At 37.8% G+C, this 26,687-nt stretch overlaps 1 protein-coding gene across 1 annotated transcript in view; it reads right to left on the bottom strand.

The window, feature by feature from the left end:
• LOC120414175 (DDB1- and CUL4-associated factor 10 homolog) overlaps positions 1-26,687 on the bottom strand; it is a 41,673-nt gene that overhangs the window by 4,220 nt on the left and 10,766 nt on the right. Inside the window, exons 2-5 of the mRNA XM_039575248.2 lie at positions 5,151-5,264; positions 4,710-5,079; positions 4,477-4,632; positions 3,569-3,628 (exon numbers count right to left, since the gene is read on the bottom strand). Of these exons, the coding sequence (XP_039431182.1) occupies positions 3,569-3,628; positions 4,477-4,632; positions 4,710-5,079; positions 5,151-5,264 (700 nt within the window). The remainder of the gene's footprint in view (positions 1-3,568; positions 3,629-4,476; positions 4,633-4,709; positions 5,080-5,150; positions 5,265-26,687) is intronic.

The raw sequence follows: 26,687 nt of genomic DNA, 5'->3' as shown, positions 1-26,687 counted from the left end.
ACAAAATGTAAACAATGTTGCCACACAAAAATAAATAAATAAAAGGTATTCCAAAAATTCTGTAATTCTGTAATTCTGTAATTTCGGAATACATTCGTCCGGCTTCAGCTGAAGATTCATGCTGTCCTATGTTGCATGTTCGAGTGTAGACCTACGGAAAACCTTGCCGCGAGGAGAGGTGAGTGAACCTGTACACGAGCCACCTACGACATAATTCCTCGGGCGGCCCAGGTCAACTCGAAGTTACCCCAGGCACCCCCAGTGCAGGACACATTGGGGGTAGAAAGCGGATAGATATTTCAGTGAATACAATAATTATGACAATATAGTTTCATATAATCCTTATTCCTTGATCTTACCTTTTGACACTATCAAACCTAGCAATATTACTATTGCATCTTACCATTCCCTTTTGATAGTGTCAACTTCAAACCTTCATCCATTGTACAATTAAAACGTAATTTCCGCTATACTCTTCATGCGGAATCGTCGCCTACTTTCTTCGCCTTATTATCACTGAACCACGACGCGATATTGTTCTCACATTTTTTGAGCTTAATCGACCGATTGTTATTCACGCACTTATAAAAATACTTGTTCTGTTACGCGGCTTTGTGAAAAATACACGTGTGTTGGCTGATACAATGACTTTTCGGTCATCGTATGCTCGCAAGGTACATGAAAGAGAAAAAGAGAAAAAATGGGATAAGTACAATGTAAAATAAAATCGAACATTAAATAACAGACTAACACCGAAAGAAAGAATAAAGAAACCTTATTTTGCAACTAGACAGAACTACCAACTTGTAACGAGAAGTTTACAAGAAAACAACTGAAGTTGTGAAATATGGGACAGGACAAACAAACTAGAATAGTTAATATATATAATAAAACAGATGGAACGTACCTTTAATCATATAAACAGTTATGCCCAAATTTCTTACCAATTTTTTTCAGCAGTTACATTTCTACAATAATGTATTGCGATTCCAAGATTGAAGAATAGATTAGTTAAAGTTTGTGAGGTAAGGGACAAGTTATAGCAATAGCAATATATAAGTAGATGGATAGATTTTACTAAATTTTATCTTAAAATAAAAGGAAAAACTAGCTTGTTTTTGAAAATAGTCAATGCACCAATTGCAAACATACAGCATTTCACGTTCACACCGTATGGAGTAAGCGTGATAAACTATATGTCCACATTCGGCGCATCACCTTTTTTTTTTTCAAAATACAGGAAATGATAAAAGGAAGACCCCATTATGTAGAGCGGAAGACTTCTGCAACACTTAGAACTCAGACCAGACATCCCCTGAAGTAAAAGAGAAAGACAAATATTAAAATTGTGGTATTATCACTAAATCCTATCATCCTTTCATCTTCTAAGACATGGTCTACCCTTCGTGCCTTCGTGTTTTGGGTGATGGCGAATTCTACCTTCTTCAATTATCTTCGGACCATCTCCATCTAGAATTCACAACAGGACCTCCCTCGGCTCCAGTTTACAACATGACAGCGACGAGAACACAGCCGAATGGGAGTTGACAGTATCAAATGCATGCTATACCCTTTGCTTGCTGGATACTTACTAATAGCAAAGGGCGAGAGTCCTGCGACTCTCAGCAATCATGAATACTGCCCATTTGCCACAAATAAAAGGTATTCCAAAAATTACCACTTATTTTCTGAATAACTTAAATTTTTCGAATATCGTTATTCTCAGGGTTAAAAAATAATAACAAACTTTCAGTTCTCAGCGACTACGACTCATCTCCCAACTTTCACTAACCATCTTTCTGTCGCGAAATTTTCATCAAAAAAATCGCTATCTTGTGTTTACACAATCCCGTGTGAAATTCTTTTTTTCTCACTCATTCCCGTATTCACACACACTTAGTTTGATTTATCGAATTCGGTAGTTGAAAAATCGGTTAAGTTTTCATCGGTAAATCATCTGTCAAAATAAACAAATTTTTACCGAATATCGGTTGTACGATGAACAACAATTCGGTATTTTGAACCGAATTCGGTAATTTTAATTTACCGAACTATTCAGCAGTTGAAAATTCGGTAAGCTATACCGAATTCGGTAAAAAAAACAAATGTGCAATAACCCCCCTTAACAGATCGTACAAAAGTCGCCATAAAAGAACATTTTGCAACACAGTTTACCGGAACGTAATGCGTGGTCAGTTCCCAATCTCTCGCCTTTTTCGTTGCTGTTTTTTGAGAATACAAAAGAATCTTCGGTGAAAAGAGACATAATGATAAAAGAGAATGCTCTTGCTGACAATCACGAGATAAAAGAAGAGAACTCGAGCTGTCAATTTTGCAAATTTTCTGTGCAGTTGCTGTGAAGTTTACGAAGGCACTTCGGAAAGTTGAACTCCTTGTTGCACAAACTCTAACTTTTAATTTCTCGATAGTGACGGTCGCTATACTCTTTACTATTTTTGTGCAGGAACCATCAAATGATAGGTTTTTCTATCACTCAATTACAACACTAATTCTTCTTATTGTTAAATGATTAATCTAAAAATGAAGTTAAGTGTTTAGATAATTTAAAATCCTACGATTCTTTGTGATAATTGTTCATGTGTTTGCAAATATTTTTTTTTTCAAAAAGTAATATTTAATTTAAAATTTTTCAAATTTGATTCTAAACACAGTTAATGTTACTTATACTTAGCCTAAATCAGGACTTTCTAGGATAAAGTCCAATAGGGAAATCCTTCTCACATCTTATTTCAATGTCCATCGGAGTAGATCAGTCAATTTGATACTATTCATAACTTTTGAAATATAGGTGACAATAAAAAAAAAAAAAAAAAATACTCTCGACTAAGTTTAAACCAAGGGTCCTGATTTTCGGTTCAATGAACAGAAACCACTCACTCATCGCCTATCCAGTCGTCGCCTATTCTAACCCGCTAGCATTCATGAGCGAATGATACTCGCAAGCAGCCAGCGAGTGGCCCGAACTGTTCACTCAGCGAACAAATACATCGTGAAAATTTTTGCCTACTCCGTCGCTCGACGACACTCACACACTACCATGCTCAGCGAAGAGCCATTCTCACAAAATGCCAGCGCGGCGGTCTTTTTGTCTTCACGCCCTCAGTTTGCCATCAATTTGATTTTTTCTTGGTGGAAGTTTCTTTGAATGGTGTCTATAATGTTATGAAATCAAAATAAATGCACAATTTAATTGATAACATTGATTTTAGGCAACCCAAATGAATGAGTATAACGCAGTGCATCAGAGAAAAAATGTTTTCAGTTCAGAGTGATCGGTGACGTTCGGCCTGCCTGAGCCGTTCGGAGACTGAGCCGATCAGAGAGAGAAGGAGAGTAGAAGCGAGAGTGTTCGGGAGCGAATGGTGAGAAAGTGACAAACAGTAGGAATTCATCAGGGCAGTATCGCGTCGCCTGCTATTTGTGCTCGCGAATGGAGTGGTTGGTTTTGAACAATCAGGACCCTTGGTTTAAACCATGTTCAGATAGTTAGAATTTCAAACTCAAAAGTTTGAAACACTTCCAAACCCCGAAACCGCCCGTTACTCACCTCCGAACTTTCGTCGTAGCTCATATTCCTGCTGAGCGCACACCAGCCTTGCGGGTGAATCTGAAAAAAAAAAAACAATAAGGAAGTCAGTATCCCGTTAATGACTAAGAACGACTCTCGGCCGACTCAACCAGTCCGGCGGGTGTTGTAGGAGGTGTCCGCTCTACTAAGACCCTAGGAAGAAGTCACGTTTAATTACACGTCTCGTCCGCCTTATTCAAGTCATTGCTGGTTTAGTATATGTATGGAAAACCCCGCGCTAAGAAGTCGCCCAAAGTCAGAAAACACTCCCAACCAAGTTGCGCGCGTACCCAGAAGTTGTAAAGCTCTACACTATATATTATGACAAGCTACAATTAAATCAGCGAGCCAACGAACCATCCAAATCCGCATCAAACAGCGGTGAACGGGCTTAGCGGAGCTTTTACGTGGGATGGGGGAAGTTGTTCCAAAGAACCAACATGTGTGAAGAAGAAGAAGCACATTTCGCAATGTGTGGCAAATGTAATTTGCTTACAAAATAGTGTTGCGAATCGGATCGCACACCTTCCCAAACCGTTTTGTTCGGTTGCGGTTCCGCGAAGAATTTGGTTATGCAACTCTGCGCGCAAACTTTGAACTCGCTGGTCAAAGTCAAGGTCTCTACAGTTTGCCGTTTCTGTTGGGGTTGGTCTTGCAAGAGTCAATACCCTCTCTTCTCACGGTACACCGGCTAGACGTGCGCGCTGCGATGGAACTGTGGCAGTAGTGTAGTACCTCTACTCGGTCGCATTCGTAATGGTGATTTGTACCACGGTCAATGAATTTTAAACGCCCGGAATGCTCCCACGAATTCGTAACGTGGGGACACAGATTAAAAGTGACGATTTTGCATAGAGCAGCAGTAAAGAGTTTATATCTAGACGTACCTGCAGGGAGCTGATGACTTCCGCGTCGTTGCCTTCCGGGAAATCGCTAACCAGCTCGACGCGGTTGTACTTTTGCTTCTTGGAGAAAGCGTGGTCGTAGCGGGCCGCGTTCGGGATGAACTGGTGCCGCAGCTGCATCAGTCGGTACAGGTTGGGCTGCCAGGGAAGGGGAAAAAAGGTACAAATTACTGCTTGGGTCCTCAAAAATACTAAACAAAAAAAGCGCTGCATACCCTGAACCCCCGCAGATCTTTGGCCAGCGAGGCCAGGTTGAGGTTGTGGATGATGATGAGATATCCGCCGGTTGTGCATATTACGAGTCTGTTCTCGTCCGGAACAAGCCGACAGCGCATCAGGCCGGGCGTGTGGAACACCTTCTGGTACACGAACCCATGCTCGGTGTAGCTGTTGATGTCCCACGTGAAGATAGATCCGTCGAAGCCGGAGGTCACCAGGAGGCAGTCTTTCTTTGAGTATTCAATGTTCTTCACCCAGTTCGAGTGGCCGTGCAGGCTGCGGATTTTGGACTTGAGATTTCGGGTGTCCCACAGGGCCACCGTCGTGTCGTCCGAGCACGTCGCAAACATCCGATTGTCGAGAAACCTATAGGATAGGGTGAGCAATGGAAACTCATGTCATGCCTTCAAAGCGCTCGCCAACAAAGTATAGCTTACTTGACGCAGTTGACGCTGTCGTTGTGGGCGTTCTTGATGGTGCACATTTGCTTTTCGGTAATCGGATCAAACAGCACGATCGTTTTTTTCTCGCAGGCTGCCACCAGGATTGACCTGTTTTGGGAGGAAGACAATGTACACGGAAAGGATTAGAATACAGTTGGCTAGCTGCAAAGATTGATGATTAAATTTGGGGGCTTTGAGCCAAACTTCGGGATAAATACGTTACTAGGGGAGGTAGAGGTAAGACGGTTCGATAATGAAGGCAAATCAAATATCGATCATCCAGTTAGTTTTAATTTTTTAAGCATCACCACATCAATTGTCTAGTTTAACCCAGACTGGATTATACGAATTCGAATACAGTACTTGATCGGTAACTGGGTGTTGTTTTACTGGGCGCTCGATAACTGGGCTGTAGCTCAGTTAAAAAGCAGACAAACGTCAAGAAACAATCAAAAAGTGATCGAGGGGTCAGTTGATACTAAAATAATTATCAACATATAAAATATTATTTTTAAGTTTTCATGAAATTTCATGTTATGTTCAGTGGTATTTAATGCTCAGGAAGATTTTATGGTTACTTTCATTTTATTTTTTAATCTAATCTAATCTAATCAGACCCTAGCGCAGCCAATCTTTCGAAGGGATCCTGGAGAGTGCCTTAGGTTAGATGCCGCCTAGCACTCTTCTTGTCATTTATTAAGATTTGTAGTGCGCCATTGCATTAGAATGCATTGAAACATCACAAGCGTTAAAGCGGCCAGGCCTACTGCGTAAAGCCGTATCGCAGAGATGACTCGTAATTGGGTTGAGTTTGAGCACTGAGTGTTCGAACAACAACACAATTCTGAATCGACAGGGGAGGAAAAAGCGTGGGAACACACCACCATATGCTCCGAGATTTTTGGTTGTAGGGGCAAGGGGGGCAGAATGGACCAGGGGGGCAGAATGGGCCACCCTTGGTTTTGGGCTTTAGAATGGATTTAGACCAATTGTAAGGCAAGGGTCTTATAAAGGACGTCAAATAACTTCACCATACCGAAAACGACGTTTGAATTCATTGTATTTTTCGAATTATGAGCAAAAATTTAAATTTATTGACAAAACTACGCAAATGTTGTTTATTTCGAGGTTTTTAAATAAGCTTTCTGAAAAGTTGGATTGTTTGAAAAAGTTTGCTCATTGCTTATAACGTTACTAGATGTTACTACCAAGGTATACAAACAACAACGGAACCTTAAAAGCATTTAGAGACTTGGTGGTGGAAGTGTTAAATTAAAATCCACTTGGGGGCAGAATGGACCACCCTTATCCTGCCTTATAAAAACAATCAAAAGTTATGAAATTTGGATTAAATGGATTATTTCACTCCTGGTAGCTTCACAAATCACGTTTAGTGCAACATTAGTTGATTTTTAAGTTGTTTTGATGATTATTTGTAAAAATAGTGTCCTTTTTCAACATATTAACACTATTTTCAAAAATCTTTGTTTTGGTAAGTGACTATTTTTATTAAAGTGGTCTAACTTCATGGAAACTATGTTAGAAAGGTCCCCTAAGTCATTTCTTATCTCCCTTCAACGTTGTATTAGACAAAATGGCTTGTTTTCTAAGGTGGTCCATTCTGCCTTGCACCCTGGAAAAAAAGTCGAAAAAACTTTTTTTTAAAGTGGCTCAAAAACAGTTTTAAGCTAAAAAATTTCATCAACCAAGTATATAACATTGAAGGGAACATCCCAAAGCATAAGCCTACTACACTGAATTCATAAATTTTTATGTTTTTCTATGGTTTTTGGCGCATTTTACTTAGGCGGACCATTCTGCCCCCCCTGCCCCTATTCGTTGGGAGCACCATGCTAAGAAGGTTTGATGTTCCGGGACCCTCTGGGATGGGACATTGTATTTCCACGAATGCCCTGGACACTATTTGCCGTGGTTATAGCGCCACAACTCGCTCTCTGTAACAGTATTCCTGATTCCAGTCCATGCTCACCAAGTCGTCATGGCCTAGTGGTTAGCATTTTTGCTTACCAATCCATAGCACGGAGGATCGAACCCCGCCTCGAGTGACTTAGATTTATCATTTCAAATTTACTTCATTTTTGTAGGACCCAATCTGAACCCCCCCAAACCCAATGCCACCCCTGATGATGGAATCTTAAAATTGTATGAAGTGTAAATCTTTTATACACTTTTTGTAAAGACTGATTGTTAAAGTTTTCTCTCTGAACCAAAATTATATTTTTTTTTTCATTTTTGTAGTTTTTTTTAAACAAACTCTGTTAAATTTATATTTTTCTATAATGCAATACAGCTATATTTTTTAAATTTATTGATATTTTTTACTTTTCATAAACAGTTTCGATGAGCAATTATTCAAGCAATTATGCCTTTTATTTGAGGTTCTGGAAAAGTCGGGAATTCGAAAATGGGATATGTGTGTCCACCCTGAAATTTCGTTTAACACCACTGAGCAATGTAAAATTCTTTGTAGGTTGCATATGCACGGTATGGAGGAAGCTATATATTATAAATCGGAAACACTGGGAAACACCCATGGGAGATTTATACGTAGAAAGTTGTGTTTCACCTTCCTGATTAAGAATATGTTCGATTCGAAATATTCTATCGGTGAAAATTGCGTTTTTCAGAAAAAAATTGTTTTTCAACACTAATGGAGACGCCTGGTACTAAATAAAAATACAAAAATTGGATTAAAAAATACTTTTTTTGAAAGTTTATGCTAATCAAAGGTAAAAGAAATGTATAACATTTTGAAACACGACATATAATAAGACTTATTAACAAATTATTACAATTAACTTGAGCCACCATGTGCCTCCTCCCATTGTACTTTATATGGGGAAACACATTTTTTTCTGAAAAACTCAATTTTCACCGATAGAATATTTTGATTCGAACATATTCTTAATCAGGAAGGTGAAACACAACTTTCTACTCCCATGGCTGTTTCCGATTTATAATATTTTGCTTCCTCCATACCGTGATATGTATTGAACAAAATATCAACACTCAACTTCGTTTCCGTAGATCCAAGGAACAAAACACATTAAAATTTTAAATAATATGTCTAACTCAGTTTTAACCCAAACTCGTCGCAATTACACGTCCAATTTGATCAATCCACGATATTTCGCCATTCATCGAACCGAAATGTTAAACCAATCGAGGGCAAATCCTCTGCATGTACGCTCTAACGTCAGCAACCGGGCAAGAACTTGCCACTTCAAATTATAGCTTCGATGATTGACCGGTTAACTGTCCGTCCGGAGACGGTGACGGTGACGACGATGACGAAGCCAAACAGATATCAACACAAACTATGAGGAAGTGTCAGAACAGAACGCGAATCCGCGAATCAGTCAACCAGAGAGGAGGTACCCCTCACAAACTAGGTGAAAGAGATGGTTTGGCTCCACTAAAACAAAGATATGCTACGGCTGAGCAACACAAACCAGGTTGGAGGTGGTCATGGCCAGGCCAGGATTTGGAAGTGGTTCTGTTGCGTCGCGGGCTGCCTCGTGTTCTGGCTTAGCGCATTCAAGACAGAGACACAGAACCTGAATTTCGTCTTTTTTTGTTTTGTTTGTTTGTTTGCTGTTGTCTTCCCTCACACTTCTAACGCACAGCCAACAGAACGAGTCAAGGTCAGTTGGCATTAGGGAAGTAAGTTGAGTTTAGGTACCTGCGCGCGGTGTGAATGGAGTCGAGCACTTACGCAAAGTGTTGTTTTATTAATGAACGGTGAACGGGGTTCACTTTTTTCGGGAATTTTCGAATCGTAATGGACATTTAGGCTATTCTCGAAGTGTCTGGCAGTGATTGAATGCCGTTCGTGGGGTGTGCGATCAACTGTGAACGATTACGTTGAATTAATAAGTGGAAAGGATAGAATAAGCAATCTCATTTGTTTTAACAGTGACAGTAAAGTAAACTTTCAAGGTAGCTCAGCAGAAACGATGTCGACTTACTTCTTCTTAGAAGTTTATTTTGGAGCTCTAATCCTTTTATAAGCCATAAACTTAAAAAGCCAACCATGTGGTGGTGACTCGTATTCTAGTTTTCCTTAGCATCCTTTTACAATATATAAAGTAGCAAAAACTAACCGGTTTCGTCATGCTTGTTTGCTGATCTATTTAAGGCGCAAAAAAAGGTGGGTAGTGTTACTCATGTGAAGAATTGCATAAGATTGCGCAATACTATAATTATTAGGCTTATTTTTGGTAATCTTCAAATCACCGGAGGAAACATAGGACATCATGCAAAAAATCTTATTTTGTAAAGAGACATGTTTATTTTTACTCCTCTAGCACCGATGATAGCACTTTTATTCAGATAAATATAAATTAACTTCATAGCAATTCTTTTTATATGTAGTCAGAAAATACGGCTGCAATCATTTTTTGTCAAAATCGAGATTTTTTTGGATCATCAAAAATTTTCAACTTCCCACCATTTTATTTTTTCGCTAAAAATCCACTAAAATTTAATTCTGTCGATTGGAGCGAGTTCGAGGAGCTCAAATCCATCATACCTGGACGAAACTGAAACTGCTGACATTTCACAAATTTGAGTTGTGAGCAATTCTCTACGAAATCGGCCGATTTCGACCATTTTTATTTTTTGTATTTTTTTATTTGGCTCAAACTTTTTGGGGGCCTTTCCTATGACCAAAGAAGCTATTTTGTGTCATTGGTTCACCCATACATGTCTCCATTAGGGTGCCCAGAAAAAATGACCCCCTGCTCCACAAGCGGAAAACGGTTAATTGGGTTATTTTAAGCATCTGTGCAAATTTTGAGCGAAATTGGTTGAGATTAACCCATTGATACCCGAGCCTAAAGTTGGTGAAAAACATGTTTTTTATACAAAAATTACTTTTTTAAATCGCTAATAACTTTTCAGGATCAAGTTTTACAACTTTGGTATGTTCTACAAAGTTGTTGAGTATTAAATTTTCAATAAGAATCTCACTTTTGGGAATATTCGGATGTGAGTAGCGCACCCTGCAGAGTAAACCGTAAGAAAATTGGGTTGTTCATACATCTTTTCGATTTTTCCAATACAAAGTTCACCTTCGAGTATCAATGGGTAAATGTTGACCGATTTTGCTCAAATTTGGCCTAGAGTCCTAAAATAGCCCAAAGGAACAATATTCAGCTTGTGGAGCGAGATTTTGAGAAAAAGTCCCATTTTCTGGGCACCCTAGTCTCCATACAAATAGCTGTAGGTATTGTTGAGGACTATTGAGAAAAAAATAGGAACACAGAAAAAAAATTGCCGATTTTTCAATTATTTTTTTTTTGTATAAAACTCAATTTCCCAAAATACGTATTTTTTTATTTTCGAGATTTTTTGATATGTTTAAGGGGACAAAAACCCGCAACTTTTGAGCTATAGAGAAGTATGGTCAAATTGGCAGTAGTGATTTTTGGAAAAAAAAAAACAAAATTTTATACAAAAAAATGACCTTGATTTTTTATGTACAATCGAATTTGCAATCGAAAAGTACTTTACAGATTTTTTGATAAAGGGCTCCATTTTCAAGATATAGCCACCGAAAGATTTTGACGAAATATATGCAGTTTTTTCGATTTTTAAAAGTAGTGACCATGAGTGAGCATTTCTAGAAATATTTTTTTTTAAAAGTTCAGAAAATTTGCTATGATATTGTCTTGGAGACAGTGAAGATTGGACCTGTATAAAAATGTAGATAACAAGCCAAAGTCTGAACATTTGAATGCAAACGGAATCGACGTAACACCTTATAACGTGGCCCTCTTAAACCTTGAGGTTTCGTCAACGGATCCACAGGCGTGTATCGTTCTTTTTGCGACAAGACTCCGCCTCCCGGGTCTCCTAAGTGTGAAGGTATGGCACGGGGAGAGGGCACCGAATACCTATATCTACACTTAGAATTTTTTGCGTCCGCCTCGGGATTCGAACCGGCGACCTCTGGATTGTGAGTCCAGTGCGCGGTCCGATTGATCCACACAGGCAGACATTTGAATGCAAACAGTGTTTAAAAAAGCATTTTACACTAGTTCAGTCGTTTGACAATCATTCATCATTTTTTTTGGAATTGGAAAAAATAAAAACAATAAATTTGTAGGTAACGTAAAGTGCTTTACTCATATTCCTTCTACGTCATCAAACAAGACACGCAAGACTCTTCAGCAAGCCTCAAGAATTTTTAAAATTTGCGCTGGCCAATGTTTTTTTTTTCCACACAAACCGACCAGGCGGCAACTCCGATTGATTCAATTATCGGTGATTATTGGATAATTGTGCCACCAGAGTGGCTCACAGTCCAACTTTACGAATGACTCCAAAGTGGAACGCTATAAAGAGCTTTTTTAAAATTATAAGCGACTGCGCAAATTCTAATTACCCGACTTCTCGAAAACGGAGCAATTGTAACATTTCGATTGCTCAATCGATCGCGCGCTAATTTGGATGTCATTCTATAGCAGACATTTTACCCCGCAAAGATCAGGAAAGGTTAGCGGTACCTAACGGAATCGCGTTAGCCTTACAAATCGATTTGCTCCTCGTAAATTTACACCAGCCGACTGAGCGGAAATCAACCGATGAACCGCGTTAACACGTGTAATTCCCGTTCCAGTCTGCTGCACATGCAAACAGGCTCATAAATTAGCCGCTGTCGATGCCAAAGTAAGCAGTGTTGGTATACTGGCGCTTGTTAGCGATCATCTGCCGATCGACAGCGGCCGGCAAACTTGTGCCGGAACAAACTGTTAACACTTTCAAGAAAGTTGTGAGGCGCATTTCTTTTAATTTGTTTTGTATTTTGAACTTGACTACTTTTGGATCAAAATAAGGTCATTCGAAGAATCAGACAAATTTTACACCGAGCCATTGTGATAATTATAAGTTATAACTTGTTTTTTTTCTGAACTTTCAGTACAGTTGTTCTAGTTCTCAGATATTTAATACCCGAAGACTGCTACATAGAACAGCGGCAACAGAGTTACGTTCACCTTCCTACTATTTGTCTTCAAAAACTCAACCGGCAAAGAAGTGCCTTATCTTAGTTCTACTGATATCGATTATCTGTGTCGTTCAGTCAAAATGGTTACTGGACAAAATCGTAAGTCAGCTTCATACAACAAGCAATCTTTCACCGATGATCTGCATGATCCAAAGAACCACCAAAAGCGGTCCTCTTCAAGACGTCTACCAGCAGTCCGCGGATTTTGGCATCGTTTGTTCGCTTCTGCATAGCATGTTCAAAAAGTACTTTCCACGGAACATGGTATTGATGATATTTTTCGGAAATGCAACTGCTGAACACGCTTTGCAGAGATCGGAGCGAATGCTCTCTGCGTCCCTTACCGTTATCATCTTTCTGCTCTGCGAGTCATATCTCGCGATAATGGTCAGTTACATGCTGGACGTCAAGTACCAGGATCAGCTGCAGACTATAGACGATCTTGAGCGATCTTCGATTTCCTATTGTCTCAAGCCGGGAGAGGATCTTGAGATATACAAGCGGTTCTTCAATGTATTCTCTCCCATTATGGCGGGTCGGATCATCCGCCCAAAAACTTCAAATCACTGGTATGACATCGAATCGTGCTCGTGGATGTTACGGCACGAAGTGGCACAAGTATTTCTGGGATCTGAACAAAACTACGACCGGAACACGATGCGTCGAAAGATGTACATGCTGCCACAGATGCTGAGCTGCATGTCCAGGCTTCACTCCGTGTCCCGGCTGAGACCATTCACTGGAACGATGCAGTTATGAGTGCAGTCCTGATACGGAAGTAGGACACGTTCAACGTGTTTTCATTCGATGATCTTATTTCGCTTTGGTACATCCTGGTGTACGGATACCTGCTGATCTTGGCGTTCCTCATCGGGGAAATATGTTTCAGAAAACTACCCATTCACCAAAATACCAAAAAATAGCTACGTTGCAAGCATCCGGAATCGAATACTTCCGCAACGTCAACGTCTTCGAGGGTCATTAGTTAACCTCAAACTGCAAGCAAACAAACAAGCTTTGACAACTAATCTCGAACGAGAGAATATCGATTGCGAACGACTAGTGTTGTTGTTGCTGCACATTGGTGTCGTTTTCCTTCGATCTAGTTTTGAATGAAGCCTCCACACACAGCTGCTGCAGTCTCAGGAGCAACTTTCAAAGCAAGATAATAGTTTTTTTTTTGTTTGTAGCAATAACACGGACAGGCACAATTCTGTTGAGATGAATATACTCTAAACTATGCACTGAAAAATTAAGCTTTCAATTCTTAAAAGTTCAATAATCAAAACGATCAGTAGATTACAAGTTTTTTTCTCTTTAAAAAATACAAGTTAAGTCACTATTTGTTTGTATTTCTTATTTAGGTATTAAATATAACAATTTGTGTGTTTGTATTTCCTTTCAGTGTATGATTCCAGATCCGGGATCATTTTATTTATGTTTTTGACCTGGCTTGATATTATATTTCAATATAACATTGTCGATAACCTTAGTGCAACAACGAAATCTTTTGCGATCTCACACGCGCTGTACCAGAAGTATGTTACTGCAGCCAGAAAAAAAAAGTTCAATTAGCAAATACATGAGCCTTTTAATAGAGTTGTTCTTTTATTGCAGATTTTTGTTATATGCATTTTAGTATCTTCAAAACTACGAAAACTTTTGATATATTTTTTTATGCATCCCCTAAGCTACTATTTCCACAACCAAATTTATCAATTTTTTTTAATCAAACTATTTCAAGATTGGGTCTGTAAGTTCAACAATTTTAGAATAGGAAGACAACAATTTCCTTGGTTGCTGTGTACCCTTAATTCTATTTTAAAATTGTATTTTTCAATCCTGATGAAAATTGAAAAATTAACTCTCTAAGACTGAACATTCACAAACAATTTTGATTTTTTCCAATGCAAAATATAGGATAGGAGAACTCTATTTTTTCAGAACATATAGGGTTTGATAAATTTAATGTGAAAAAATTCAATGGTCAAAAAAAGCGTTATGCTAGGATTTGGAAACAATAACTGTGTTTTAACTAATATTTCTTACTTTTTATGTCAACATTATAATGCAGTGGTTTTTTGTTCCAGAACATGCGTTTACAAACTTTGTTGATTTAAATGTATATTTAAAAAAAAGTGAAAAAAACACTCATAAAATTGAAAAACAACTTGAAATAAATGTAAAACAGCAAACAGGCTAATAATACCGTTTGGAAGTTGTAGATAAGGCTTATAACTACCAATAAAAAGAACAAAAAATAAACAGGATAAATGCATTTGATAAGATTAAAAATTAACTTAATCCACCTATGTGGATAGTGCCTTCCTCACTCTTTACCAACAATTCGACGTCGTCGTGCTATCTTGTCGCACCCGCCATTTCGTGGGTCGGACAATGGATCCGGACATAGTTTAAATACATTGAAGTGAGATCCTACTTCAAAAAATTACATAAATATCACTTAAGTGGCCATAACTTGAGACAGGGTTGCCAGATTCTCAATGTTTTGGACTCGTTGGAAAGGTCTTTTGATTACCTTACCAACGATGTATAATATGATGGTATTTGATTTCCGGTCACTTATCAAACATTCGGATAAATACAAAAACCACATTTTCATACATAACCTTTGAACTACTTATCGCAACTTTATAAAAATCAAGAGGTACGCAGGGGCTCGAATCGAATGCAACTGGTTTGATCAAAATCGGTTCAGCCAGTGCTGAGAAAACTCAGTGACACACACACAGACATTTGTTCAGTTTTCGATTCTGAGTCGATAGGTATACATTAGGGTGCCCAGAAAAAATGACCCCCTGCTCCACAAGCGGAAAACGGTTTTTTGGGTTATTTTAAGCATCTGTGTAAATTTTGAGCGAAATTGGATGAGATTAACCCATTGATACCCGAGCCTAAAGTTTGTGTTAAAATCTTTTTTTTCATACAAAAATGACTTTTTTAAATCGCTAATAACTTTTCAGGATCGAGTTTTACAGCTTTGGTTTTTTCTACAAAGATGTAGAGCATTAAATTTTCATTAAGAATCTCACTTTTGGTAATATTCGGATGGAAGTAGCGCACCGTGCAGACCAAACCGTAAGAAACTTGGATTTTCCATACATTTTTTCGATTTTTCCCATACAAACTTCACCTCCGAGTATCAATGGGTAAATGATGACCGATTTTGCTCATATTTGGTCCAGAGTCCTAGAATAGGTCAAGGAACAATATTCAGCTTGTGGAGCGAGGTTTTGAGAAAAAGTCCCATATTCTGGGCACCCTAGTATACATGAAAGTGGGTCTACGAGCTTTGAAAAGTTAATTTTTAGAGCAGGATTATAGCCTTACTTCAAAAGGCAAAATGAGGAAGAAAAATATAAAACGATAAAAGTATTTTTTTTTAATAAAACTTTGCTCAAATATTCTTCAAAAAAACGACGAGAAAAAAAAAACAAAACAAATTGGAGGTTGATTTGGTGCCTTGGGCAAAGTTATAGGTATTGAAGCGAATTTAATGTTTTACACAAAAAATGGAATTGTGCAAAATAATCAAATGTTCAAAATTCTTTACACAAAATTCAGTGTTGCCAATTTAGCCATATTTCGAACGTCAAAAATAATGTCGACATTTTAAAATTTATTTACAGATGCAAAATAAAATTTTAAAACAAAACATTTACATTTTTCGATAGTGCACACCGTTGTAATGTTTTATCCAAATTAAATTTTTTGTTTGCACAAAAAGTGACCTTTTTTAAATGTAGAATTTATGAAGCTCCATCTCTTTAAATTTTTTTTTTTTTGAAAATAAAATTTCTTGAGATTTTTAAAGATCCAATAAACATAATTTTTGATTTATGCTGCATCGCAAACATCACTTAGACGCTGTCGTGCTATCTTGTCGCACCTGCCAACACGTTTTGTTTGGCTGACCAATGACCTTTGTGAGCATTGTCCCGATGTTTGGTTGTAGTTGGTTGCTGGAGTCCCGAGTTATAATTACAAATGTGGCTTGTACGTGTGTCAAACGCGTTCTGACCTGAAATCCAGGCCAGTTGTCGCACTTACATCAATTTTCAGGGAGTGACAAGATAGCACGACATGATTGAAACTTCTTTTATATGTAGAGTAATAACAACAATGCACGGAGTTTTTACGGTTTTTGTTGAATATCTCAGGATTGAAATCGAATTTTGGGGATCTATGAAGGTCAAAAGGTGAAGCATTGTTAGCTGCACAAAATTTGGCCCAAAATGCACGTGCGACAAGTAAGCACGACGGCGACGACCTGTTAACGATTGAAACATCAATGTAGCTCAATGAATTGACATTGCCTGTCTGCAAAGATATTCAGAAGGATACATTGCAGAAACGCATCTCAATTTTTCATCACCCTTCTCCACCGCCACCTCCTCCTACTCCTCATTCTCGCTCGTTAGCTCTGATGCCACCGGACAGGTGCTGATGAGTCTTTTGTACACAATACAACTTAGTATAAATCAGATTCCCGAAGTTACTCGTCCATATCAAACACGCAAACAGACACCGGTTTGCAACCGGCTCGACACCTCGGGCCAGACGAAGAATGCCGGCCAGCTAGCTGTCTAGTCGTCTGCCGTTAATCAAGGATCGTCGAGGCATACACCGATTAGAATCAACGGGCCCCCACCGTTGTCTTCTTGATATAGCGCACAGAGTCCGACCCGTTCAGCGGTTCCGTGTTCCACTAGGACGCTATCAATGCAGTGGTGTTGAAGACGCCAGAGTCCGTAATTAGCTCACGATAAACCGAGTTTCGTGTCGATAAGGCACGATCAACAAAGGAAAAATGGGTTGGATCAATCAAAGGCCTAGGCTAGCAGCGGGTAGCGTGCAGATCCTCGCGTAATTACCATACAGATTACGCGGCCAGTTCCAATTCCGAGCCAAACCCGCGTAGAAGGTCATCGAGCCGGAAGATCTATTGCGCAACGAGCGACTTCCACATAGTTCTGGCTTCTTGTCAACGCGCGGAATGTCATTCACGTGTGCGAATGCTCATTTGACCATCTGCGGCCAAAGTCGACGTCCTTGCCGGAGGTCAACGGCGTCGATGGCCCGGGGTTTAACCGAGTCCCCTACTCAACGCATTGATACGATACGCGTAACTCGTTTGGTTGGGTGCGCTGCTGCGGTGCTCACAGTCAGCGCATTTGTATTGTAGGTAAACAGGTATGACGAACGCATCGGATGCAGGCAGCTCTTGCCGGTATGGGCAAGATATTGGCGATAAACACACTTCAGCGCTGCCTCTTCAGGCTACTTGCTGGTTCATTGAAGCCAGTTTTGCCTTTTTTTAATGTGGATGTTTCTTCTGTTGGGGATTCATTGAACTTTGGAAAGACCCAGTTCCGTTTTATTTATACAAAAATCTTGTAGGAGCGGCCGTGGCTGATTGGGTTACGGTGTTCGCTTTGTAAGCGAATGGTTCTGGGTTCGATTCCCATCTGCTCCCAACGAGAAAGTTAAAGGACACAGAAATTTGAAATGCTCAAAATGAACGAAAAATCAAAGTCTCTCATGGCGCGGGGTTCGATCCCCCTCCTTTGGATTGGTAAGCAAAAATGCCAACCACTAGGCCATGACGACTTGGTGAGCTTGAACTGGAATCAGGACTACTGTTACCCGCCACGTTTCTTCCTCCCCTGTAGATTCAGAACTGTATTGCTGTTTGAACTTTCGTGTTCAAACTCAATCTAATTCAACGAATCATCTTTGCGGTTAACTTTACGCAGTTGGCTTGGCCACTTTAACGTTTGTGATGTTTCAAAGCAATCGAATGCATTGGGGCACTGCAATTGTTAATAATGACAAAAGGATGCTAGGCGTTAATCAACCTAAGGCATTTTCCAGGATGCCCTCGAAAGACTGGCTGCACTAGGGATAGATTAGATTAGAAGATGCTAGTGAAGATGCATTTAAATTGAATATCAATTTTGAGTGAATATTAAAGAAATCAATAATAATTAAACTACCAAAATTTAATATAAGCGAATTACCACGGAAAATTTCATCATAAATTTTCAAAATTAAAATAATTACTAAACTGATTATTAAAATTTTTCAAATTCAAATAAATACCAAGCGAAATAATGTTATTGGGCCAATGTGAGTTTGTTTAAAGAGCAAACAAGTATCTTGCTAACGTCAGTGGGGAAGTAAGGAAAAATTCCTAGTACGGTTTCCTAATTTTAAATTCATTTTTTTTATTTCATTTAAAAATATTTTGAATAGTTGTACCATAAAAGTGGATGACACTGATAGCCGGGGGACTTTGATAGGTTGCGATTTTATTTTAAAATTAAAAATACGAATTAAATACAAACGGAATGATATGAAACCATGGTTGATAAGTGTTAAAAGTACCATAAGAAGCAACTTTCGAAATTTTTTGAAAAGTTTCAAAAGTTAGTAAACTATAATTAGAAAAAAAATCAGTACAAAAAGTGTTATAGTAAATTTGGATTTTAATTTATTCTTCTGTTTGTTATGAATATTTCAAATTAGACTTTCGAAATAACCGTACCGATAGTCAATTTGACGTAATGACTATCAAAATCGACCCGGTTTTTAACATTACAATTTAAAACAAAACTATTTATTAATTTATTATTAATTACAATTAATTTTAATTTCTTTTTTTGTGAAAACGTTCATGGACATTGTGTGGCCTATATAAATCTTGAGACAAAACTTACTGTTCGAAAAAAAATCTTTCGTTTAAAAATATTTGTTTTGGAGCGTTTTTTTTATTACGTAACGCCTTGTTACGCTCCATACAATTTTTTTTAAATTTATGAGTATATCCACACAGAAAAATGTTTTGAAGAATCAGTCTGTACGAGGTTTGAATCAACAAATTTTTTGTTGAATAAAATCAACAACAAAATTGCGTTGAAACAAACCTTTGTTTTTCTCAACTCCACAAAAGTCTATTGGGAGCGTTCTTTTATTACGTAACGCAAAAAATCGGGGGTCGAAGAAGAATGTTTTTTTTTTGCGTTACGTGTTAAAAGTATGCTCCCACCGTAAAAAAAAGATTTTTGAAAATTAGTGATTGTTAAATGATTGGGTGATGTGTTTGATACACTTCACAACACTTTGAGCTAATATTTTGGATCAACTACTCGCAGAAATGCATTTGAAGTTGTTTTTTGTTTGTTGATTCTACTTTCTATTATAAATGTAATGCATTTGTTTATTAGCCAAATGATAAATAAAATACTGGTAATTTTTGATTTATTCATTATTTATTATATTGTTCGAGTTTTTTTTGTCCTTCTCTTAAATTATCTTTATTATTTTAAGTCCTTTCTGATTTACTATTCAATATCTTGCTTTGAAATTTGAGTGACTGTTTGACTTAAATGTAAACAAAATCAACATTTTATAAATAGTGTTTGGATATTTTTTTATTAGAAGCCGACCAAAATTCTCATGCAACATTTTTAATCTCAGCAAAATGCTATTTATTTCTGGACTTTGACAGTTGGAACTGTTTTGCTAAGTCAGAGACAAAAAAAAAGCAAAGCAATCCACTTTAACGACCCCCGAGTCTTTTGTGGTCTCTGTTGCAAGTTTCTGCTCATTTCTAGGCGTATGAAAGCTATGGGTGGTGAGTCACTTAAAACCTCTTTTACGCTAATGGACCGACGTTTTACTTCCCCATCCGATAGAAGGCGTGGTCAGGCAAATCTCGTCTCGAAAAATGCCACCGGGTCCGTCTGGGATTGAACCCAGGCCATACTGGGGTGAGAGGCTACCACGCTAACCACTAAACCACCGGACCCGGCTCGACTTTGACCAACGGTACCATAAATCGGGGTCACATTTATAGGATTTCAATTTATTTTTGGAATATTTTCCAAGTGTTAAGGTTTTCCTCAAGATTATTATTTTTAAAACATGTACTAGGGTAGGCCACACAAGGTCCATGCACTATTTTGAAAAAAAGTTTTTTCAATAGTGCTTTAAAAATAGTTGCGTTGAAATTTTTTATTTTGATTCCGGGCTGACTTTGATAGTAGTTTTTCTTGTTAAAATTAGATTTAACGGTGCACATCAACCAGAGCTTTTGCACGTAGAATTTTGTTACAGACATTTTAGTATTTTGGAAACTACGGGACCTATCGATATATTTTTTTTTATTCATCCCGTAAAGTACTCCCTACTAAGCAATTTACAACAAAATTTGCTTATTTTTTCAATCAGATTGATGCAGGATTGGGTCCGTAAGATTGTCAATTTTGGAATAAGAAGACAATAACTTCCTTGGTTGCTGTGCACCCTTAAGGTGTAAAAATTGGTTCTAAGCTTAGTTGTAAAAAGAGGTTTGCAATTGCCTCAACAATCAAGCCTTCGGACACCTAGTCTCGAGTTTGAATCTCGCAATCGAGAACGCCAAGGCAATGCTGTAGAGCGAATAATTTGATTTTTTTTTTGTGTTAATTTTTTATTTTACGTGAAATTTTGCATCGCTAAGGTAGCTAATATTCGATTTGAACTGAATTCGAAACACGAATCAAAAGTTTTCACGTTTTATATGAAATTTGTTCTACTGAAAATGCCTATAAATTTGAAGCTTATTTTTAATTATATTTCAAAAACACATAATATTTATTATTTACACAACTTATTTTACCTTTTCCTAATGGAAAATTGTCCAAAGAATCCGAAAATGCATTCCGTTTTCCGATTCAAAATCACGTTCATTGAGAAAATCATGACACTTTGAGAATATTAAAATAATGCTATTCATCAACATTTTCTTAATTATAGTTAACTAACTATTTAAACTTTTCAAAATTTTATGAAAACTTCTTCTTGAAATACTTTGAACACTTCTCTATCATGGTCAGTATGATTCCATAGCATTCCGTACGTATTTAATTTGTACTCTTCATGTTGCGGAAAAATCTCAAAAGTCACCCCGTTTTACGGTATATGAACTTGTTACAAAAATATTTGCAACGGTCTAACCTGATTTCAATGTTTGTTGAGACATGCAAATTGCAATTAAAACCTTATGGATAATATTTATTTAATTTTTTTTGGTTTGGCCCGCAAGCTCATGAGAGCTTCAAATTTGGCCCGCCACTCAAAAACTTTGAGCACCCCTGCACTAGGCCATGACGACTTGGTGGGCTTGGACTGGAATCAGGAATACTGTTACAGAGAGCGAGTTGTGGCGCTATAACCACGGCGAATAGTGTCCAGGGTATTCGTTGAAATACAATGTCCCATCCCAGAGGGTCCCGGAGTACCAAACCTTCTAAGCATGGTGCTCCCAACGAATACAACAGGGGATTGAAACTCGTCTGAAAAACCTGTATTATTTTCTCCTTCAAAACGGTGGCGCCGCGTGGTGGTAGCTGCCCTGTTTATTACACTGTGAAATTATCCATGGCTAGAGGGTGACGAGCGGGAATTCCCGGGAGAAATTTCCCGGGAAATCGACCATTTTTGGACCTCTCGATTCCCGGGAAATTCGGTCGAGACTCCCGGGAAATTTTAAACATATAAATATCGAAACAAAATTATATAAACTAATACAGAGAAACCTCTTTTTACGCGGTGGCGTTACGCTTTTTATTTCGTCGATTTCACTTAAACCATACAATATTTTTGCAAGCTTCAAAAAGCATTTTGTAGTTCTGAACAAAACCAACACATGCTTATAGAAGATTGCAAAAATGTTGCGTCGTTCCAGAGAAATCGACAAATTAGAAAAATGTAACGCATCGCGTAAAAAGAGGTTTAACTGTAAAAAAAAAACTATAGAAAAACTCAAAATAGTTTAGAACATTGAATGTTCAGTGTCGATGTTGAAGTTCGAATAATCCAATGCTTCTCTAATCTTTTTTTCAGAAAGTGAAAATTTTAATTGGTCCAAAATTCTAATAACTACACCCAAAGTTAGAGAACGAGGGGATAGTCCTCACGAAAAGAAACGTGAGGAAAGTGCTATTTTGCGAGAGTATAGTCCTCTCGCGTGTTCATTCGTTCATTGGAACAGTTCATCCTATTGAGTGGCTTATATGGACAAATGACCGCCACTTAGTCACCGAACCTTGGTGGCCCATACGGCAAAGGCACGGTTCAATATGCCGAAGGTCTTGGGTTCGAGTCTCGGTACCGGTACTTTTTTTTTTGATAGATGAACTTTTTTTGAAGATGAACCCATGAGTAAAGTACTCTCGGTAATTTCGGGATTTATCCTCTCCGTCCGCACACAGTACCATTTTACTACCGAATCATGCTCTTTATCCTCTCGTATGCCGATGCCCAGTTCTGGGTGTATAATTGAAAAAATGGTGGACCCCAAAATTTACCTTAAAACAAACTTAGCAGTTACATCCCAGAAATGAAATCTAGTGTTTTTTTTTATTGTTTTCATTATTTCTAAGAGGAAAAAGCTTTTTTAAGTTAAGTACAATTTCCATACCTTCTCTCGGGTTTTCCTGATAACTTTAAATATTTCTTCAATGAATATTTTCAGTTGACATTAAAAATGCAAAAAACAAGTTTAATTTGTTGTTTTGTCGTTGTTTATCTTATTGCAAAAATCCCGATACTGGGAAATTATATATTAGCTATATTAGTTTTTTATTACAAAAATCTAACAACAAGTTCATGCAACAAGTTTGTGCATCTTTTGAAAAATCACTCAGTGCGAATTAAGATTCGTAAACATTTTAAACTACAATCTTAAAAATCTCAATAAACGATTTTGTATTAGCAGATTCAAAAAAAAGGTTGATAGAGTTTCTCAAAATAATAATGATACTTAAATTAACGTTTCATAGAATAGGTATGAATTAATTGCAACTGAATTCATTGAAAAGAATCAAATTTATTACTTTTCTTTATAAATTTTTGGCACTATTGGCATAGTAAAAAAAACTCCCGGGTCCCGGGAATTCCCGGGAAATGGCCAAATTCAACTCTCGATTCCCGGGAAATTGAAAATCTCGAGAATCGTCACCCTCTATCCATGGCTAATCCAAGGAACCAAAAGGTGGCAACAGAAATGTCCGTCCAAAAGGGGTGCTGCAAAAAACTTATTATTTTTTATCAAATTTTCGAACAAATCAGCAACAATTTACAAGTTTGATAGTCAAACTACACTTAAAAGTTAGTTTTGTTATTTGTTTTTGCAAAACCGCATGTTTTTTAACGAAAGTGCCAAAAATATTCGTAATTACCTTTTGCCTCTTGGTGGCGCTTTGTATTAGTATGTGTGTGGTCGATGTTTGCGGACGTGCACGCAGAACACAGAACAGTGAGAACTAGCGAAAATGCCTCACTTTCTTCTGATACAAGTCGCCATATTGAAATTGCTTGAAGATTCATACCCGTGAATACAACCAAATCTCGGAGCGTATGGTGGTGTGTTCCCACGCTTCTTCCTCCCCTGTAGGTTCAGAATTGTATTGTTGTATGAACACTCCGTGCTAAAACTCAACCCACTTCACCGAATCATCTCTCTGCGATACAACTTTACGCAGCAGGCCTGGCCGCTAATGCATTCCGATGCAATGGCGCACTACAAATATTAATAAATGACTTTAGAAGAGTGCTAGGCGTAATCTACCCTAAGGCACTCTCAAGGATCCCTTCGAAAGGTTGGCTGCGCTAGGGTTTGATTCAAAATAATAAAATTATTCGCTCTACAGCAGGGGTGCTCAAAGTTTTTAGGGGCCGGGCCAAATTTTAAGCTCAAATGAGCTTGCGGGACAAATTTACAAAATAGGTTATTTAAAAATAATTATTAAGTTATTTTAATTTATAGACTAGAAAATCCATCTATCAGTTGCTTTTTTAAAATTTCTGTTATTTTTTTAAACATTTTCGTTAATTAAAAGTAATAGAAAACAGAAAATGGCAGTTTTTATCGGTAATGTTGATTTTATTGTTTTAGGTAGGTATTCACAAAAAAAAATTTAGCTGAATGTACTTGTGTTTTCATTAAAATTTTACTCGAAAATGGTGACATGTAATCTGATCAATTTATGTAACGGCGTAATTTTATCTTTAAATTAAGTATGACTGATGAAAAATTGTTGAGAGTCAGATTTTCAACATTTCAATAAAAAAATGTTAGAGAAGTTTTGAGCACCCGTAAATTTGAATTGCAATCATTATTTAAAAAAATATGATTCGACCAAATAAACATTAAAGCGAAAAAATGTATTCCTCGAAAATTCACTAAAATTCCGATTATTTTTGAATAAACCCGAACATGCCAAAACGATTCTGATCGCAGTGGAATGCATTTTTAATCGATTTGAGCTGATTGCACTTAAATTTCCATTGATGTTTAGAAATATTTTTGCCCGAGATTTTTCGAGCCAATTATTAATAATCAACATTTTGTCTGCCTGAATCATATGGTAGTCAATCAGATTCGTTATCCAACTGTCATGAGTTCGAATCCCGAGGGAAGGTTCCTACGGTAAAGTAAGTTTGAGGATCAATTCACAAAAGGGTCATTATGACTTTTGTATATAGAATAATCATTAGGTTGGATTGAAGTTGCATGGGAAAATTTTAAAAAGGACTAAAACAATCCGAACAGGCATTTCCGGTTTCATTTGGGACCCCAAGAAACCCCTCAAAATTTGAGAGCGATTGAATTCGACCCAGCTTTCCGTAAAGCGATTCAAATTTGCATGGAAATTTGTATGGGAAAATACTCTTTTTTACATTTTTATTTTTAAAATTTTCATTTTTCACTCAATTTAAAAACTAACACCGTAAAAGTATAGTCCTAAATGTCCTCTAAAACTTTCCCGAAGAAAGTATACTCCTTTCTTGCTTCTGGAAAAAGATACAGAGCCAACACTGCCAGTACTTCGGTAGATATTTCGAAATCTTTATTTTTAACGTAAAAAGGAAGCAACCTAGCAAAATGGTGTCTTAGGAATAGTTGTTCCATATGAAAGTGGCTTTTATTAAAAATTGCAATTAGTTTCACTCACATCGAAACGTGTGAAGTTGTTTTAATTATAAGGATTTTTGAACAAAATACTGGTGTCCTAAAATGGGGATCAAAATATTAATAAATCATAAGATTTTTATTTTCAAAAAAAGAGAAAAATTTAAACAAAAAGTTTAAAAGAAACCTTAATTTATGAAATGTATAAAATAACATTACAAGTGGTCAACGGGCCATGTTACATGATCATTCAAAATGGGTCTACGGGCCACAAAAAATCACCTCGCGGGTCACGTTTGGCCCGCGGGCCATACTTTGGTCACTCCTGCTCTACAGCATTGCCTTGGCGTTCTCGATTGCGAGATTCCTACTCGAAACTAGTTGTTCGAAGGCTTGATTGTTGAGGCAATTGCAACCCTCTTTTTACACCTAAGCTTCCATCCACCCCGGGATTCGAACTGACGACCTTTGGATTGTTATTCCAACTGCCTACCAGCGACCCCACCGAGACAGGACCCAGAGAGACGACTCCTACACCTGGACTGAGCGCTAACGACCTAACCTTTAGGTTAGTCCGGGGCCAACATTTACTTCCCGTCCGACGAAAGGCGAGATCAGACAAATCTCGTCTCGAAAAATGCCACCGGGACCGTCTGGGATCGAACCCAGGACGACTGGGTGAGAGGCAATCACGCTTACCCCTACACCACGGTTCCCGGCTACCATATCATATCTCAGCATAGGTTAATTACTGCCCTGATATTTTGCCAAACAAAAGAAAATAAACCAAAGGTAATCTTAATTTGTAAACTGTTCGGTAATGTAGGGGAATTATACCCTTACTATTATCGGCCTATCAGCACTTTGATCATGAATTACAGCTTTTATAAAGTGTTTTTGACTGTTCCAAAGTAATAAACAGCTCAAAGTGAGCAAACAACTCTCCATTGTTGATACATCTGAAAATGTTGATTAAATAGCGGAAAACGGCAAAAGTTATGAGAATTGGTCGAACGGCTTAGGGTGATTAAAATTGGTATTTTTCCCCTACAAGCCTACTTCTTAGGAAATCATCGCAAGCTGCACTTGTTTATGCTTCAAAACAACCATTAAAACAACTTGCAATATCTACCGCATACGTAGACCTCTGTGCAATAAAGTAATTCAGCAATGCACACGCTAATTAATCTCTTCGTTCACACAGTCTCGAGACACCAAACAAGGAGGAAAAACATTTTCCCAACCCGACAGCTGACATTAGTGTAGTAAGGTTCGAAAAATACCATAACGCCACATCTAGTGTGGTGGGAAAACATGTGGTACCAAGGGACACGTATAGGCATACCGGTCGATCTTGAAACCGATTCCAAACGAGTGTCACGACGCGTGGCCGTCACTCGGTTCGATTTGCACCTCTGTGAAGTTCAAGTTGAAGATTAAAGGTGCGGTGGCAGTGTTTGAAAAAGGTTTACTGCGTTTTACAGATTTCGTTTCAGAATGTAAAACGTTGACGATGACGATT

This window comes from Culex pipiens, chromosome 1, assembly GCF_016801865.2.
Source record: "Culex pipiens pallens isolate TS chromosome 1, TS_CPP_V2, whole genome shotgun sequence".
Lineage (NCBI taxonomy): Eukaryota > Metazoa > Arthropoda > Insecta > Diptera > Culicidae > Culex > Culex pipiens.
Note: the sequence above shows the minus strand (reverse complement) of the source record. Positions and strands in the feature narration are given on the sequence as shown.